At 40.8% G+C, this 16,742-nt stretch overlaps 1 protein-coding gene across 3 annotated transcripts; it reads left to right on the forward strand.

The window, feature by feature from the left end:
• Positions 1 to 2,269: 2,269 nt before the first annotated feature.
• On the forward strand, positions 2,270 to 16,023 carry LOC117656670 (serpin B6-like). Of its 3 annotated transcripts, none has more exons than XM_087890270.1 (8): positions 2,270 to 2,555; positions 3,102 to 3,189; positions 4,382 to 4,559; positions 7,167 to 7,304; positions 7,740 to 7,857; positions 8,730 to 8,872; positions 10,724 to 10,891; positions 14,971 to 16,023. In XM_087890270.1, the coding sequence occupies exons 3-8, from the start codon at positions 4,392 to 4,394 to the stop codon at positions 15,373 to 15,375; spliced, it is 1,140 nt and encodes a 379-aa protein (XP_087746396.1). In that variant the 5' UTR covers positions 2,270 to 2,555; positions 3,102 to 3,189; positions 4,382 to 4,391; the 3' UTR covers positions 15,376 to 16,023. The 3 variants fall into 3 exon arrangements, with proteins under 3 accessions (XP_087746396.1, XP_034260747.3, XP_087746397.1); XM_034404856.3 differs by having other exon boundaries at positions 2,384 to 2,698; XM_087890271.1 differs by lacking the exon at positions 2,270 to 2,555 and having other exon boundaries at positions 2,946 to 3,189.
• The last annotated feature ends 719 nt before the right edge of the window (positions 16,024 to 16,742 follow it).

Raw genomic sequence — 16,742 nt, forward strand, 5'->3', positions numbered from 1 at the left:
AGAATACTGGAAGGTTGCACGGAGGAGATTCTCATTCATAGGAAGCTAAAATAATGAAAACAATGGTCAATAAAGAATACCTAAATTAAAAAGGTAATGTTATAGAACAGGGGTGTCAAACTCAAAGCCCGGGGGCCGGAGCCAGCCCGTGGGATACTTAGATATGGCCTGCGGGGAATAGATCTGGCCCTGGAAATAGCGAAGGACTGGCCTGGTGTGCTTCTGCCAGTGAAAACAAGTTTCTGAGCTCCGTTTTTAGCTGCCACGGTCTCCTGCAACCCTCTGCCAGTGAAAACAGACCTCAGGAGGGCTACGTGCTCCGTTTTCACTGGCAGAAGGTTGCAGGAGGCTGTGGCAACCGAAAACGGAGCTCGGGAGCCTGTTTTCGCTGGCAGAAGCAGCATGGGCCACCACAAGCGTCACACCCACCCTGGTCACGCAAGCCCCCCCCCCCGGTCAAACACAACCCTGATGCAGCCTCCAATGAAATCGAGTTTGACACCCTTCTATAGAAGATACTATTTATTTATTTTGATTTATATGCCACCCTTCTCCGGAGACTCAGGGCGGCTTACAATGCGCTAAGCAATAGCCTTCATTCTTTTGTATATTTATACAAAGTCAGCTTATTGCCCCCACAACTGGGTCCTCAATTTACCTACCTTAGAAAGGATGGAAGGCTGAGTCAACCTTGAGCCTTGGCGAGATTCGAACCTGCAGTAATTGCAGGCATCTGGTCTTAATAACCAGCTTAATAACAGGGTGCCTTAGACCACTGTACTACCAGTACTACCACTGTACTATGGATGTGAACAAAAGATTGTGACCATTTATCTGTCAGAAGGATTTACCATCTATTGTAATCCAAACTATCAATCTGCAACTGTCTTATTAAAATTAAATAATTGGTGATGTGTTTTGTCTCCTTTGAATCTTTCTAATAAGAACTAGCTACTGTACTGCCTGGCCTATATGAACTGAAGAGGAAATATACCAGCTATTAATAATACTCTGATCTAAAGTTACAAATGTAAATAGCACTAGAAATTATGGCACATTTTCCAGATTTCTTTGGTTTTTGCACTTGTAAATTGGAATAGATAAATATGAACCTGACTGGGGTTAAAGAGTTCAAACACATGATTATCAACCTCTTTTACAGAGAGCTAGGTGAGACAGTTCCTATGTAATTTGGGTCCTACGTCACTCAACCTGATAACCAGATATCTTTTATATTAGGTATCACCAAAGTATTTGGGCAAACAGTGGGCTCATTATGATGAGTTCTAGTGAAATTCTTCTGGGTGCAGCAACCGCTGTTTGCCCTAAGGAGTGAATGGTGCAATCGATCTTGAAATAATCTTTGCACATAGGCCTTCATTTGTTCACATGCAAATATCTAAATTGGTTTGGGCTTCCATTCCTCCAAGAAACAGGCTGTAGGAATTGCTGCAATAGCACTTACTTGGTTTTCCACAACTAGTTTGGGATTTATTTTTTTAAGAAAAATATATTACGGTAAGTTTAAATGGATGACTTGGGAGAAAAGTTATTCATCTTTTTTTTCCACTGTCTGATTCGCCACAACCTCTCTCATTGTGCCTTCAGACCTCTAGCTTAAATTCTTCATTGCATTTTAGGCCCATGTTCTGAATCGTGTGTAGGAAATTGGAACTGAATTGAAATCGATGAAGAAGAATAAGGTACATTTGCAGCAGAGGTGGGTTTCAGCAGGTTCTGACCAGTTCTGGAGAACCGGTAGTGGAAATTCTGACTGGCCCTGCTCCCAATTATTCTCTGCCTCCCAAGTCCCAGCTGATCGGGAGGAAATGGGGATGTTGCAGTAACCTTTCCCTGGAGTGGGGAGGGAATGGAGATTTTACAGTATCCTTCCCCTGCCACGCCCACCAAGCCACGCCCACAGAACCCAATACTAAAAAAAAAAAATTGAAACCCACCACTGGTTTGCAGTCTTGAATTATTGATAAATAATAAAGGGGGAATAAAAATCATAAAATAACCCAGTAGTGTCTAAGATCTGGATGGAAAGATTCATCCATCCTTGGCGTAGTATACAAATACTTCAATCCCACCTACTTCCAGGATCCTTTTCTCTCATTTCAATCTAGCCTTGCAATTGATCTCCATCCAGGATTCATCCCGTTTAGCTTAGCTTAGTTTTTAATCAAAACATTGCCAGGAGAGCCTTTATTGCTAGCGTCTGGACAGTGTGATTAATAAAAGGAACACACCACGTACAGGCCAGAGCACGTTGAACCCTTCTGCGAATCTCTCAGCATTTCTTTGCCAACCGTGATGAGGACAGATTTCCAAGGAATCGTGGAAACATTTTCCTTGCCAGCCATTCCCGCACATGCTCAGTGCAAACGGTTAGGCAAGCTATCGCCTGGGGCTGGAAGCCCACGCCCTGGAGGTTCCCTTTTAAAGGGATGGTGAAACCCGACCGCTCTTCCTCAACCGCGGCCTTAAGCAGCACATTCGTACTTCGCCGAGGACTTTTCCCCCCTCCGCCTGGGAGGATATTGCAGAGAGGGGTAGGCGGAAGGGAGGAAGCTTGTAGCAAGCGGCTGAAGCAATTCTGCTCCGGCTTGCAGATTGCAAACCCGAGAGAGAGAGAGAGAGAGAGAGAGAGAGATGGCCGCGGAAGAACAGCTCTTTTAGGCCTCTTTCCAGGAAAGTTAGTAAAAAAAAATTTTTAAAAAGACTTTCCTGTAGGCAAAAAAAAGGGGGGGGGCTTTCACCCGCCGTTTGGAATTCAGAACTGCAGGGAAAGTCCAAAAGGCGTTGACAGCTCGGCTGCCCGGTTGCTTTGCAACCTTTAATTGAAATGAGGCGTGGATTGGTGGTTTGTAGTAGCAAAGGGAGGCTGTGACTATTCAAAGGGCCTCTTCCAGGAAGTTTAAAGGGTTAGACGTGGAACATCTGCTTTTCAGCGCCTGGATTCCTTTCCTGCCCTTCCTCCTTCCCTATCACACACACACACACACACACACACACACACACACACACACACGCAGTTAGGTTGTTGAGTCAACCCAGGCTGGGAAGAATCTCAACATTAATCATTTTGCTTCTTCCAGGATTTCTTGCAGTTTCGCCGGCGTTTCTCCCCAGCCAGACGTCTCCAGTAACTGCCCTAGCAGCCCAGAATACCACATTTTCCCTCAGGTACGACCATTGTATGTTTCTCTCTCTCTCTCTCTCTCTCTCTCTCTCTCTCTCTCCTGTCCTGCAGGTGCCACAGGGTGAGATTGACATAAAGCGCCCCGAATGGACAGTTTGTTTGTTTGTTTATTTATTTATTTTTATATGCCGCCCTTCTCCAGAGACTCAGGGCGGCTTACAATGCGTTAAGCAATAGCCTTCATACTTTTGTATATTTTATACAAAGTCAGCTTATTGTCCCCACAAACCGGGTCCTCATTTTACCCACCTTAGAAAGGATGGAAGGCTGAGTCGACCTTGAGCCTGGTGAGAATTGAACTTGCAGTAATTGCAGGCAGCTGGATGTTAAATGCTGCCTTAGTAGGAGGCATTAGCTTCCTAAACCACTCAGGCTCCCTGTTTGCTGTGGCTCCCTTGGTTGGGAGCTTGCTTGACAGTTTCCTGTGGCTCCCTTGATTGGCACGTTGTTGTATGAATGCTTAACATAGGCCGGTGAATAGAAGTTGACCTTGGCACCTTGAAAACACCTGACTAGAAAGGGAGGTGCATTTCAGTCAGTTGTGGAGCCTAAGGCAGCTTTTGCACTTTGCAGGTGCAGTGTGCAGCTGTGAGTTTGGAGTTACCTATTGCACGGTATATAAATCGTCCCATGATGGGTTCCTTGTTGGATAGGAAGAGGAGAGACGTTAGGGCTGCCTGGTTGGGATTCTCAATTCCCTATATCCTGATAGGACTGCTGTTTGTCTGTGAAGCTGTACTGTTGCATTGAGTAGGGAAGCGCCCACCCCACCAATATCTGACAGAATGAAAAACTTAATAGAATTTAATAAACTTACTACTTTCCTTCTCTCTTATCTTACATTTGCTGGCATGGCCAGTTTAGGATTGCTGCTCTTGTTCCTTAATACAGAAGCTAACTTTTGGTTTTTTTCTAAAATGTCTTGACTACACTGCAGAAAAAACATTCTACTGTTTTGCACATATCCTGTTGTTATCTTTGGAACTGTATATGAATCTTGAAGAGGGGTTTATAGTGTCTTTATATTTGGTCCACTAAGTTCTGTAGATCATATTCCTTAAAGCAAGTAGAATGATTGCTCAAGTAGAACAAAAAAAAAATAGTTCATTGGGTGGGGCATTTCAGTCATTATCTAGGAGATAATCTGTGGTATATCATATTATATTTATTCTCCAGGCTTGAAAACATGGACAGTCTTTCTTCAGCAAATAGCACCTTTGCCCTCAACCTCTTCAAGAAGCTTAGTGCAAATGATCCTACCAAGAACTTGTTTTTTTCTCCTTTGAGCATATCTTCTGCACTACACATGGTCTTGTTGGGTGCCAAAGGTAACACAGAAGCTCAGATGTCAAAGGTATATCAAGATACATTTTATCAAAATGAAGAAAAAGGGGTTGGCTAGGAGGTGGTCCCTACCCTTGATAGCCAATTATGACAATATCTAATTTATTTATTAAATTTAAATGCAGCCCATTTTGCAGTCATGCAACTCTAGGTGACTATGACTGCTCTAAAAAGTTCCAAATAAACCTATCAACTTAAAAAGGCTTCATTCCTAAAAGGAGGCTGTTTGTGCAATCCCCAATTGTCTGATTAGCTTTTGAAAAATGCAGCATGCACAAGGGATGCCATTGTTATCGGGACTCTTTAACTCTGCTCCCAATTCAATTCTCATCCACATTTTGGACTCTTATTTGCATGAGGAGGGAAGCAGCTGCTGTTTGCTTAGTACAATAGGGATTCAGGCGCTCTAGGCCTAACTTTTTAAAAGCCACAGTTGCTAACTATGTAAATAGTATTATTTGGGACAAAAGTCCTTAACTTGAAGTTCCAGGGTTTGAAAATCCATTTTTGTGGATATTCTTCACTACAATGACCAAAAATCAGAAGGACAATTTACTGATATACTGCGGTAGGAAAAACATTCCACCTCCAGTGTAAGACCTAAAATTGACATTTTTAAAAAATAGGAACTCCAAAGTTGGGGAGTTGGGAGATTGGTTCTGGCACATGTTTGTGCTTCAATCCAGGATACCCATAGCATTCATTCATTTCTCAAATTTATAGACTGCCTAGAGTCATTATGAATTTTGAAAATGCAAAATACAATAAAAATCAAAAAGAAGAAAATGACACAGGCCTATGCAACACATTAACAGAATCCACCTAAGGTACATACTTCTTAGCTCTGTACCTGCAGGTTCTTCAAGGCCCATTTAAAGAATGGCATAGTCAGGGGAACTTGAATCTCCAAGGGGAAATGGTTCCAGAGTGCAAGTATGACGAAGGCAAAACATGGCACTAAAGATCAGACCTGGAGCAACTCTGTTGTATCCTATTGAAACAATGGGAGAAAGGTGGCCGTGGAGCTACATGCCATGAAGATGTTATAGATGGCAATCAATCAACTTTGAATATCATCCAGACACTTTTGGATAACTTGCACAGAGGTGTGCCTATACCTGCCTATATTGCTCCATTCTAGACCAGATGCCGTTTCTGAGTGTCCTTCAAGAGTAGCTCTAAGAGGTGCTCTTTGCAGCAGCCCACATGTGAGGCAACTATGGAGTGAGTGACTAAGAGAAGGGATTCCCAGTCCAGGAAAAGGTCTGGTTTTTGCACCAGACAAATCTAGATAAAGCACCCTCACAAGCCACTGCTGACACCTGCAGTGACTATTGAGTCCAAGAAGACCCCATATCGCGCACAGGTTCTGTCTAAGGGAGCTCCACCCCATTCAGACTTAAAGTTGGAAAGTTCTGGTGCCAGGAGATGTCAGGTCAGGCACTGGGACATGACCTTGATAGTGTCCACTTCACACCAATCTTCCTAGAAGCATTCAGAAAGCCTTTGCCTTCAAAAGTGCTGCCTACCATTACCCTAAGAAATATTTTCTATTATAAATTTGGAGTATATACTGTATTTTTCAGAGTATAAGATGCACCTTTTTCGACCCAAAAAGAGGGTGAAAATATGGTTGCGTCTTATACTCCGAATGTAGCCCCGCCCAGCTTCTCAAACGGAGATTTCAGAGGCTGAAAAAAGCATCAGAAACGAAGCTTCAGATAAGAAGCCCCCAAACAGAGCTTCAGAGACTTTTTTTTTCTTGAAGCTCTCGGAGGCTTTCAGAGGTAGAAAAGAGAGTTTTTTTCTGAAATGGAGTTTCAGAAGTTTCAGAGGCAGGAAAAAAAGCAAGGCACAAAACTGACAATCAAGGAACCTGTTGCTAAAATTCACCTCTCCCGATCTGGGAACAGCTGATTGGGAGTATTCCCAGAGGCCGATCCACCTGCCAATCAGCTTTTTTCTTATTTTCCTCCCCAAAAACTAAGGTGCGTCTTATACTTCTGTGCGTCTTATACTCCGAAAAATACAGTAATGATTCAATTTGCTCAAAAGTTTATATAAAGAGTAAAAGTAGGAAGAAGATTGTTTCTTCTGCCTTTTAAAAAAAATCTTTATGCATGGAGGCACACTCTTTGGGCTTTAAAAACCTTCTTTTCCAAAGAAGGGACATTTCTGAAAATCCATCTCCTTTGCTTGTCCGTCAAATTGATTTTCCAAGGAGATCAATGATTAGGACTTTTAAACTTGTGAAGTCCAAATATGTACAGTGAAGTCAAGTCAAGCTTTACTTATAGGGACTTTATGGGCATCTATACTGTATGAGTTTCCATAGAAACTGCAAGGAACTGGTTTCCTGTAAGGAAAGGTTTTTTTTCTTGTATTCTACAAGCTTGGGGTTCAAACATTACCCAAATATTAAGTAGGCTCAACCTTGTTTAGCTTTGAAGCCTAGATGTGGTCAGCTATTAACTTTAAAAGCTATTCATCTGCAGGCCAAAAGTTAGCTCCAGATTACATGGGAGACCATTTGTAAGTTTTTCCAAGGTTTGCTATTGTTGCATTACATTTTGAATTGATTTTAAACATAATTTGATCATCCATATATCTCTTATAGGTGCTCTCTGTATCCAAAGATAGAGAGATTCACCAAAAATTCGAGAAACTTATTTCTGAAATCAACAAACCAGGTGCCAATTATATCCTCAGTCTAGCCAACCGGCTCTTTGGAGAAACATCATTCGATTTTCTTGCAGTAAGTTACATGCATGATAAAGAATTGGCTGGAAATAACCATAAATGTTCTGTGTGTTCCAATGTTTGAGTATCTCATTGAAATTGCAGCTTGGCTCTATAAAGTATCTAGTACTCCTATAGCTATAATTTGGTCTATTGAGTTATCTGAATGGGGAATTAAAAGCCAACTGCTTTTACTGGGACTGTTACAGGAACACCCAGTAAGATTTTAGCATCCTAAATATAGAACTATCAAGAAAAGGCAAAACAGAACTGTGTGACCAATAATTGCCAGATATATAATAATTGAATAAGCAAACTGTATTAACTATTTGTAACGTGTATTCAGCCTAATAAATAATGTTTTTGGATTGTTAGTTCATAGAAAAATTAGGCAAAATCAATTCGTGTTTTTATTACTGCTTCTGTTGTTGAGATGTCATTGTTTCTTAAGTCATTTATAGAATCCACTGAGAAATTCTACCATGCAAGTCTGGAGAAACTTAACTTCACCCAAGCTTCAGAAGATTCGAGAAAACATATAAATGCCTGGGTAGAAGAAAAAACCTCAGGTGAGAATGATAAGAGTTAATTAGTAGCTGCATTAAGTAAGACATGCAATATTGTGTATGCATGACAAAGAGATAGATAAGGCAGGCAAACCCACCATAGTTAACCATTACTTGCTACGTAGAAGCCCATGAAACCTCAGATGAAATTCTAGCAAAGAATAAATTATTGGTTTGATGGACACTTCTGAACATATTTCCGTTATTTAACTTGCCTGTTGTTTAACTTTTATGTGTGTGGTAACCTTACTAAATAATGATATAAGATGGGCAACTATATAAATGTTAAGGGCGGGAAGCTGTATGTATGTCTGGATGGATGGATGGATGGATGGATGGATGGATGGATGGATGGATGGATGTAGGGAGGTAGGTTGGACTGGCCCTGAGGAAGCAAAAGCTATATTCCATCCTCAGTCAGAGGAGCTCTCTAGATGACTTCCTTGAGTTCCTGAAGGACAATCAAGATAGAAATCTAATAATTAAATAAAAATGGCTTTATTTTGGCTTACCTACAAACATGTCTATGATTTACTAAGTACTAAATTTACTAAATTATTGCAGATATTCTCTGACTTCCAAGTCCCAGCTGATCGGGAGGAAATGGGGATTTTGCAGTAACCTTTCCCTGGATTGGGGAGGGAATGGAGATTTTATAGTATCCTTCCCCTGGAGTGGGGAGGGAATGGAGATTTTACAGTATCATTCTCCTGCCCCTAGATAGATAGATAGATAGATAGATAGATAGATAGATAGATAGATAGATAGATAGATCTTTAGAAACCATCTTACAAGTGGCTTCCTAATAATTTTTTGTGCAATATTATGCATATAAATTTATCAATTTAAAAAGTTTTTTTTAAACTCTCAAAAAGGTAAAATTCAGGATCTGCTTGTCCCTGGAATAATTGATTCGCTTACAAGACTGGTTTTGGTGAATGCTATCTATTTCAAGGGAAACTGGGCAGATAAGTTCAACAAAGATTTCACAGAGGAAAAACCATTCCAGATTAACAAGGTATTCATTTATTAACACAGTAAAAGAGACATTCTGAATATTTTAAATTTTGTTACTTTGTATATAACTGAAGCAAGTGTGAAATTAATTTGAAACATTCCTGTAGGAAAAAAATTGCTTACTCCTTACATTTTATTGATCTTCATGGAAATGGATGAATCACGAAGATCAGTCATCTTGAGTCCTTCAGACTTTGTGTGTAGACATTCAGACTTTTCAGTCATTGAAACTTTGCACAGAGATTTTTAGTGCAGCACCACTCCCACTAATTCTATGTGATTAAGCACAGTAACTACAGGGTGATTACTGAATATATTTGCTGAGTATATGGATCTATTATGTATTATCACCTGGAAGTATTTGATGGAGGAGGAACAGGCACAATATCTATCTGTGTTGCTATTCATGAAGAAATCTAGTTTTAATATTGTAAACATCTGTTCATTTGAACAGATGGTTGGTTAAAGCCACAGCGCAGCTCAACTTGCATGAGTGGCAAGCCAGCAGGCAATCACACACCTGCCTGCCGGCCCACTACATGCAAGTCATGTTGAGAATGTGGTTGCTAACCCACCAGTTGAGCAAGGGTTGCATGCCCCCCAGTTCCCTTCTCCCCCCTCAGCCTGGCTGCCAAGCCGCTGCTGTAAACAATACGGACAAGTATTGTATAGACAAGAGATAGTGCAACCCTGTGGTGCAGCCAGAAGAATCTGCAGCTGAACACTCTTAAAACTGTAGAGATGATAGTAGATTTTAGAAGAAGATCTCCTATTCTACCACCTCTTTCAATATTAGGCAACTCAGTATCAGCAGTAGAGACCTTCAAATTTCTGGGTTCTATTATCTCCGAGACTTGACATGGACACCTAACATTAAAATCATCGTTAAAAAGGCACAACAAACAAGGTTCTTCCTGTGTCAACTCAAAAAGCTCAGCTTGCCCAAGGATCTGCTGATACAGTTCTGCAGAGGAATTATTGAGTCATTTATACCTCAGTAACTGTCTGGTTTGGCACAGCTACCAAACAGGACAGGTACAGGCTTCAACGGATAGATAGGACTGCAGAAATAAGAATTGCAACCAGCCTGGCTTCCATTGAGGAACAAACCAGAAAGAGGGCTGAAAAAGTACCTATTGACCCCTCGAATCCTGGACATAATCCATTTCAACTTTTCCCATAAGGACACCGCTATGAAGCATTGCATGTCAAAACAACTGGACATAAAGATAGCTTTTTTTCATGTTTCATCTTTTCTCATTTTTCCTACTACCTTCTCCTACCGTATTTCCCCGAAAATAAGCCCTCCCCCGAAAATAAGCCCTCCCCTAAAATATTTAAACCCTATGTGCAGCCGGTCCCTGCCATTTCCTCTGGTTAGGATTCGGGAGACAGAGCTGGAAATCGGGTAAGACGGCAAGAGGATCCCTGTCTTACTGCATACGCCCCAAAATAATAAAACCTCCCTGAAAATAAGGCCAAGCGCTTATTTCAGGGTTCAAAAAAATATAAGACAGGGTCTTATTTTCGGGGAAACACAGTATTGGTTTCTTATGATTTATCAGTTGTTTGTAACTTATGATTATTGTAACTATGATTTATGACCTGTGACCTATTACTTGCTGTTTATATACACACTGTGAGGTTATACACTAGAGACAAATTCCTTATGTGTCTGATCACATTTGGCCAGTAAAGAATTCTATTCTAATTTGATTGAAAATTTGAAGCAAAAGATGAAAACTTTAAGCGGGATGGGGGGGGGGACCCAAGACTGAATAAGTGATAGAATTATTTGCATTTCCTATTTATTTGAAATATTTCTTCTAACATACATATTCCTCACTTGTAGAATGAAAAAAAAACTGTGCAGATGATGTTCAAGAAAGCGAAATACAACATGACCTACATATCGGACTATCAGACTTCAATTCTTGAGATTCCATATGTTGATAATGAGTTGAGCATGATCATTCTGCTCCCTCAAAAGATTGAAGATAACTCTACTGGATTGGAAAAGGTGAGTTTTTCTTTCATGAAACAGAATTTAAGCCCTTGTCCACCTGAAAACATCTCTGATACTAACTTATGCTATCCACTGAAGCTTGGCTTTGTGCAACTATAGTTAGTTGGGTTGGATTGGGTTGGCTATTGGGTTCACTTCAGTGGTGAAATGTAAAATGTGTTACTACCAGTTTTGTGGGCGTGGCTTGGTAGGGGATAAAGTGACTGGGTGGGCGTAGCCAACTTTTTTTTTTTTTTTACTTTTAAAACCATTTTTTCTACAACCTCTTCAGCTGAAGAGGTTGTTAAAAAATGCTTTTAAAAGCCTCTGACAATATCAGAGGCTTTTTTTTTTTTTTACTTTTAAAAGCATTTTTTCGGCCGAAGAGTTTGTAGAAAAAATGCTTTTAAAAATTAAAAAAAAAGCCTCTGATGATTGCGCAGCTCATCTGGGCATGGGGGGGGCAGAGATTTTTGCTACCGATTCTCAGAACCACCCGCCGCCATCGCTACTGGATCGGGCAATCCGGTCCGAACCGGGAGCATTTCACCCCTGGACTTGTATTTTCCCCTATTTTGAAAAGATGCAAAAAAATCTCAAATGCACGAGCTAATGCAGTTATGTCTCAAAACATTGGATATATTGATGTGATTCCACTGATGAGGTCAAGGCAAATGATAAGATTGCGAATAGCATGCAGTACTTCTAACAGTACAAGGAAGTCATTAAGAACTGGTTGCTTGAGATAGATTATGCTAGTATTGCATCCTCTTCTCTAGCTGCCCCAAACAAAGAAGGACTATATTGTCTGAAATAAACCAAGTCCTGATTTATTCATCCATCTCCAAAGGATGAGACGGATGGGATCTGGAAATGAATTTTCTCAGAAATATTATCTCAGCTACATCATATCCTTTCCATAGGAACAGGCTAGTGTCCATTCTTGTCTTTTTGATATAAGCCCAAAAGCATGTTCTGCACATTCACAAGGTAATTTTATCTCTGATAATTGTATAGGGAGTCCTTGACTTAATGCCCATTCATTTAGTGACCATTGAAAATTAGTGCTGAAAAAAGCCTGGTCCTTACGACTGTCACACCATTCTCCCATGTAAATGTAAACAACTCACATTTACAACTGATTGCAGTGTCCTGCAGTCACATGATCATGATTTGTGACCTTTTATGCCAACTTTCCAGCAAAAAACACTATTCCGTTCACACTTGGGATAACCACAGATTCTTAAGTGTGGTGATTCTCTTAACATCCATCATAAAAATTGTAAAATTGGGTCCAGCTTGACTTACAACCACAATGACGTACAGCAGACTTTCCGATCCCAGTTGTTGTGGTCTAAGTTGAAGACTACCCGCAGTTAATATTTTAACAGCAACTATTTTATATTCTTATTCTTGTATTATTTTACATTCTTTGGTTACATCTTTGTATTTGTTCTTAGCTGTGTTATATTTAAAATTGGAGAAGTGTAGCTATGCTGTAACTTAGAGGTTTTAAAGTTAGAAAATCAATACAAAACATTCAACTATTAAAATTGTCCTAGGCCAGTGATGGCTAAACTTTTTCTCTTCGGATGCCGGCACCCATAATGAAATGTGCGGGGGGGGGCACGCATGCACCCCCCACACACACATTAAAAATTTTAGCAACCAGTTCTTTGCCCTGTTGCTGGTTGAGTGTGGCCATGGTGGGCGTGGCCTACTCAGTCTCCTATACCACGGTGGGGGGACATTTTCACCCTCCCCAGACTCCAGAGGCTTTCCTTGAGCCTCCAGGAGGGCAAAAATGACCTACCCCGGGCTCCGGAGCCCCTCCGGAGGTCAGAAATAGGCCCATTTCCAGACTTCCGGTACTTCCAATAGACCTGTTTTTCGCCCTCCCCAGGCTCCAGAGGCTTTCCTCGAGCCTCTGGGAGGGCGAAAACAGCCTCCTTCGGGCTCCAGAGGCCAGAACTGGGCCTGGCCTGTTTTTTGCCCTCCCAGAGCCTCCGTGCAGGCCCTGCACTTACCTGGCATCCAAAATGGGCCACGTGGAGACTCCTGGGAGGGGCAGGGTTGGGTGGAAGGGACCAGCCAGTCCTTGCAACTACTGATCCAGTGACCAGATATAAAATTAACATCCGGTTCTCCTGAACCGGTCCAAACTGGCGATCCCCCTCCCCCTGTTTTGGGTCTAGTAGGCCTCCCTGAAGACTCCTGGGCCCAAAAATGGGCCGTGGGGTAGGTGCACACCACCCCCGTGCTCCCTTCCCCATGCACGTGACCCCCGACCCCCCCACATGCACGTGTGACCACTCCGCATGCGCACGTGACCCCCTGCGCATGCATGTGCATCTTCCGCATGCCGCCTGCTCCCTGCACATCCTGAAAATCAGTTGGCCAGCAGGAGGCACAGGCATGCATGCACAGTGGAGCTCAGCTGGGCAATGGCTCGCATGCCCACCAAGAGGCCTCTGTGTGCCAGCTGTGCCACATGTGCCATAGGTTTGCCATCACAGTTCTAGGCAAACTGATCAGCAATGCCTGACATCAGATGAAATTTTTTTGCAGTCTGAAGTGGAAAGTTTAGATTGGGAAAAAAGTATGGAATGCTAGCTTAAGGAAATTGGTGTTCTGTCCCCGTCTCACACACGCACACAAACAGACAGCCGGGGTTAAATAAAACTGGCAGACAACAAATTCTTTCGATAAGAGGATTGGCAGCAACCCAGTAGCTGCTTGCCAAGAACTTTACTCATAAAGGGAGGGGTTGTTCCTCCAGCAGATAAACCCAACAAGATACACACAGTTCAAGAATTGTCAAGTCCAGTTCGTATTAAATCCAAGGCAGATAACGTTGTTTCCAAAGATGCAATGTGACTCGCTAGTAGTTTAGTTTTGTCCGTCACAGAGTCTGAATGGCCATCTCACCCCCTTTTATCCCGTGGGGTGTGGTCCAGTGACTCAGCTTAATCTCTGGCACGCCGCCTCTTCTGCTGCGTTCGCTTGTCTCTCCGATGCTGGCGTGGATCCAGCCAAGACTTATCTCCATCACTGTCCGACTGCGAAGATATACGTGGCTCCTGGCCAATCTCTTCTCCTGCGGGAGACACCTGAGGCATTGCCAGAGAGGAGGGTCCTGGAGAGGGAGGCCTGGCCAACTCCTCTCCTTCATGTTCGGAGCCTTCTCCCTCCGATAAGTTGGCCTCGGGGGTCGGAGTCACAACAATTGGGTCACTGAGATAGCTTTATGAAAGTCTTTATGAGCATATATTTATTTTTTTATTTTATTTTATTTTGAATTTGTATACCGCCCTTCTCCCTGAGGACTCAGGGTGGTGAACAGCCAAGTAAAAACATCAAGTACAAATATTAAAATACAATTAAATATATATATATATAAATTTGGCCCCATTAATTAAAAACGATAAACAAAACAATTAAAAACACTTTAAAAATTAGGCCAGCCCGGCTTGCTGGAAAAAGAAGGTTTTAAGGGCACGGCGGAAGGCACTGAGGTCTTTGGAAAGGACCACTAAGGAAAGTTGAAATTTCTCCTATTTCACTTGAAAGGTAATATACAAAATAGTGTTACAGGTGTTATGAAATGTGTGTGTGGGTGTGTATGTGTTATCCATAGTTAATTTATCTTTTTATTTCCACTGGCAAATGACTCTTTATATTTCATGTAAGATGACAATAAATTTCATGTAAGATGACAATAAAATTACAAAGTAATTTTATATGTCCAAACACGGAGGATTTACAGACATTTGCTTCTTTTTCTTGACAAGCTTCAAAATACCTTTTACTGCACTCTTAACAATGCTCTATATTTGATAAAAGTCAGTAGAAGGTTCCTGTCACTATTAAGAAAACAGGTACTGGTATGGTTCTAAGTAAGGTCTACCCTATTTTGGTCACTTTCCTCTAAAGTTCTAGAAGGAAATAGAAGAATTTGCAACTGCTTGTAAGTGTTCAGGATTTTTCAATCACTGCATCATATTTTTTCTACTAGAGTGAAATTATCGGAGTACAACATAGTGTCATACAACCAGGAATTTCTTTCTCCTTTAATGCTTTTCATCTTATTTTAGTTGGAGAGAGAAATTACATATGAGAAACTCATGGACTGGATCAATCCAGAGATGATGGACCTAAGAGAAATTGAACTCTCCTTTCCCAAATTTAAACTGGAAGAAAAATATGACCTGAAGCCGGTTCTGAGAAGCATGGGAATGACAGATGCATTTGATGAGGGCAAGGCAGACTTCTCTGGAATGTCAACTAACAATGATTTAGTCGTATCTGAAGTTGTTCACAAATCATTCATAGAAGTCAATGAAGAAGGCACTGAGGCAGCTGCTGCCACTGCTGTAGTCATGATGTTCCGGTGTGCAATGTTTGTGCCAGAATTTAAAGTTGACCATCCCTTCCTCTTTTTTATTATCCAACGACTTACAAAGAGTATCCTGTTCTTTGGTAGGTGTTGTTCTCCATAATGGGTGCATTCTGCCTGTGTTGATTAAATGCCTTAATACTTCCTCAGATTTTTATAAGCCACTTTTCTTTCATCGCCACACATTTGATTTTCTCTGAATTTGGGGTATACTTCCTTCAGGTCATATTTGATTTGAATTCTTTCTTTTCAGGATAGAATTATCTTTAATGAATTCAAGGAAATAATTTTAGTACAAGGTTCTGGTGCTCTGATTGCTAGATAAATTTTTCACAATTGCTTTGAGATGTATGGGAATTTGGGATGCGGGGGATTTCACCACATATGCTCTGTATAAATTTCCATCTGATGATACATGTTACTGTTCAGTCAATTCAGCTTGCCTTAGCACATCATGGTTTGTCATTTTTGTGATGTCATGGCTAGCCATGGATGTCGCTGCTGAGCTTATAATGTGTAAATAGCCCTAGAATAAATACACATAACACATTTTGGTGGTCATAAATAAGAATGCAGTTGAGAAATATGAATCCTATGTTGGAACTCAAATGTATGGATCATTTAATCAAGCCATTGTATTGTATGCAATTCAGATATCTATAAATGATACTTACCTTATACAGTCCTTATTTTGATGCAGATTTTCATGTATTCAGAATTGAAATAAAAGCATTTGATTGTTGCTGTCAAATTTACTATCAGCTAGTATGGTGAGAGAACACAGTATTACTGAGCTCATGTATCACTGAAATTGATTAAATTTACACACTTTGAACCATCATTCATTAACTTTATTGCAGTAGGCTGAGATTATGCAATACACTAAACCAAAACTAAACAAATCACTTAACATGCATGAAAATGACAAATATGTTGAAACAGTTGTTTATTATAGCGTATGTTAGTCTAGTTCTAAACAAAAGCAGAGATTTTATGTTGCATAATTGTAAAGTGAAAGCCAATTAAACAAAGATAATGATAGGTCCTCGGTATTAAATTGTAGATTGGAGAAAAGGGATAGAGCGAAATCCTAGATTGGGGTTATCCTTGCGTTAGGAGGTTGGAACAAAATAGTCTAGACACCTCTTTCACTTTTAGCAAAAAGCTGAAACAAGACTGTATTATCTTCCCTTCTCTGTAGGGTAGTTTGTTAAATTTAAGTAAGTTGAGATGATAATTTTTTTTTTTGAACACTTGCTGAGGTTATGAGAACCTGAATGAAAATTCTAAAGCTTCAATTGATGTTGCAATACAATAGAGCACATTCACTGATATAAACTGAAGCCTTTTGTCATTCATCATTTACAATGAAATATTTTTATTATTCTACAGAAAATTAATTCAAAAGAAATGTGAATAGCAGCAATCATGTTTGTGATATCCCTGGCCTCAATTTTATTGCCCTCAAAG

The sequence above is a fragment of the Pantherophis guttatus genome, chromosome 3 (assembly GCF_059756535.1).
Source record: "Pantherophis guttatus breed Tessera chromosome 3, ASM5975653v1, whole genome shotgun sequence".
Lineage (NCBI taxonomy): Eukaryota > Metazoa > Chordata > Lepidosauria > Squamata > Colubridae > Pantherophis > Pantherophis guttatus.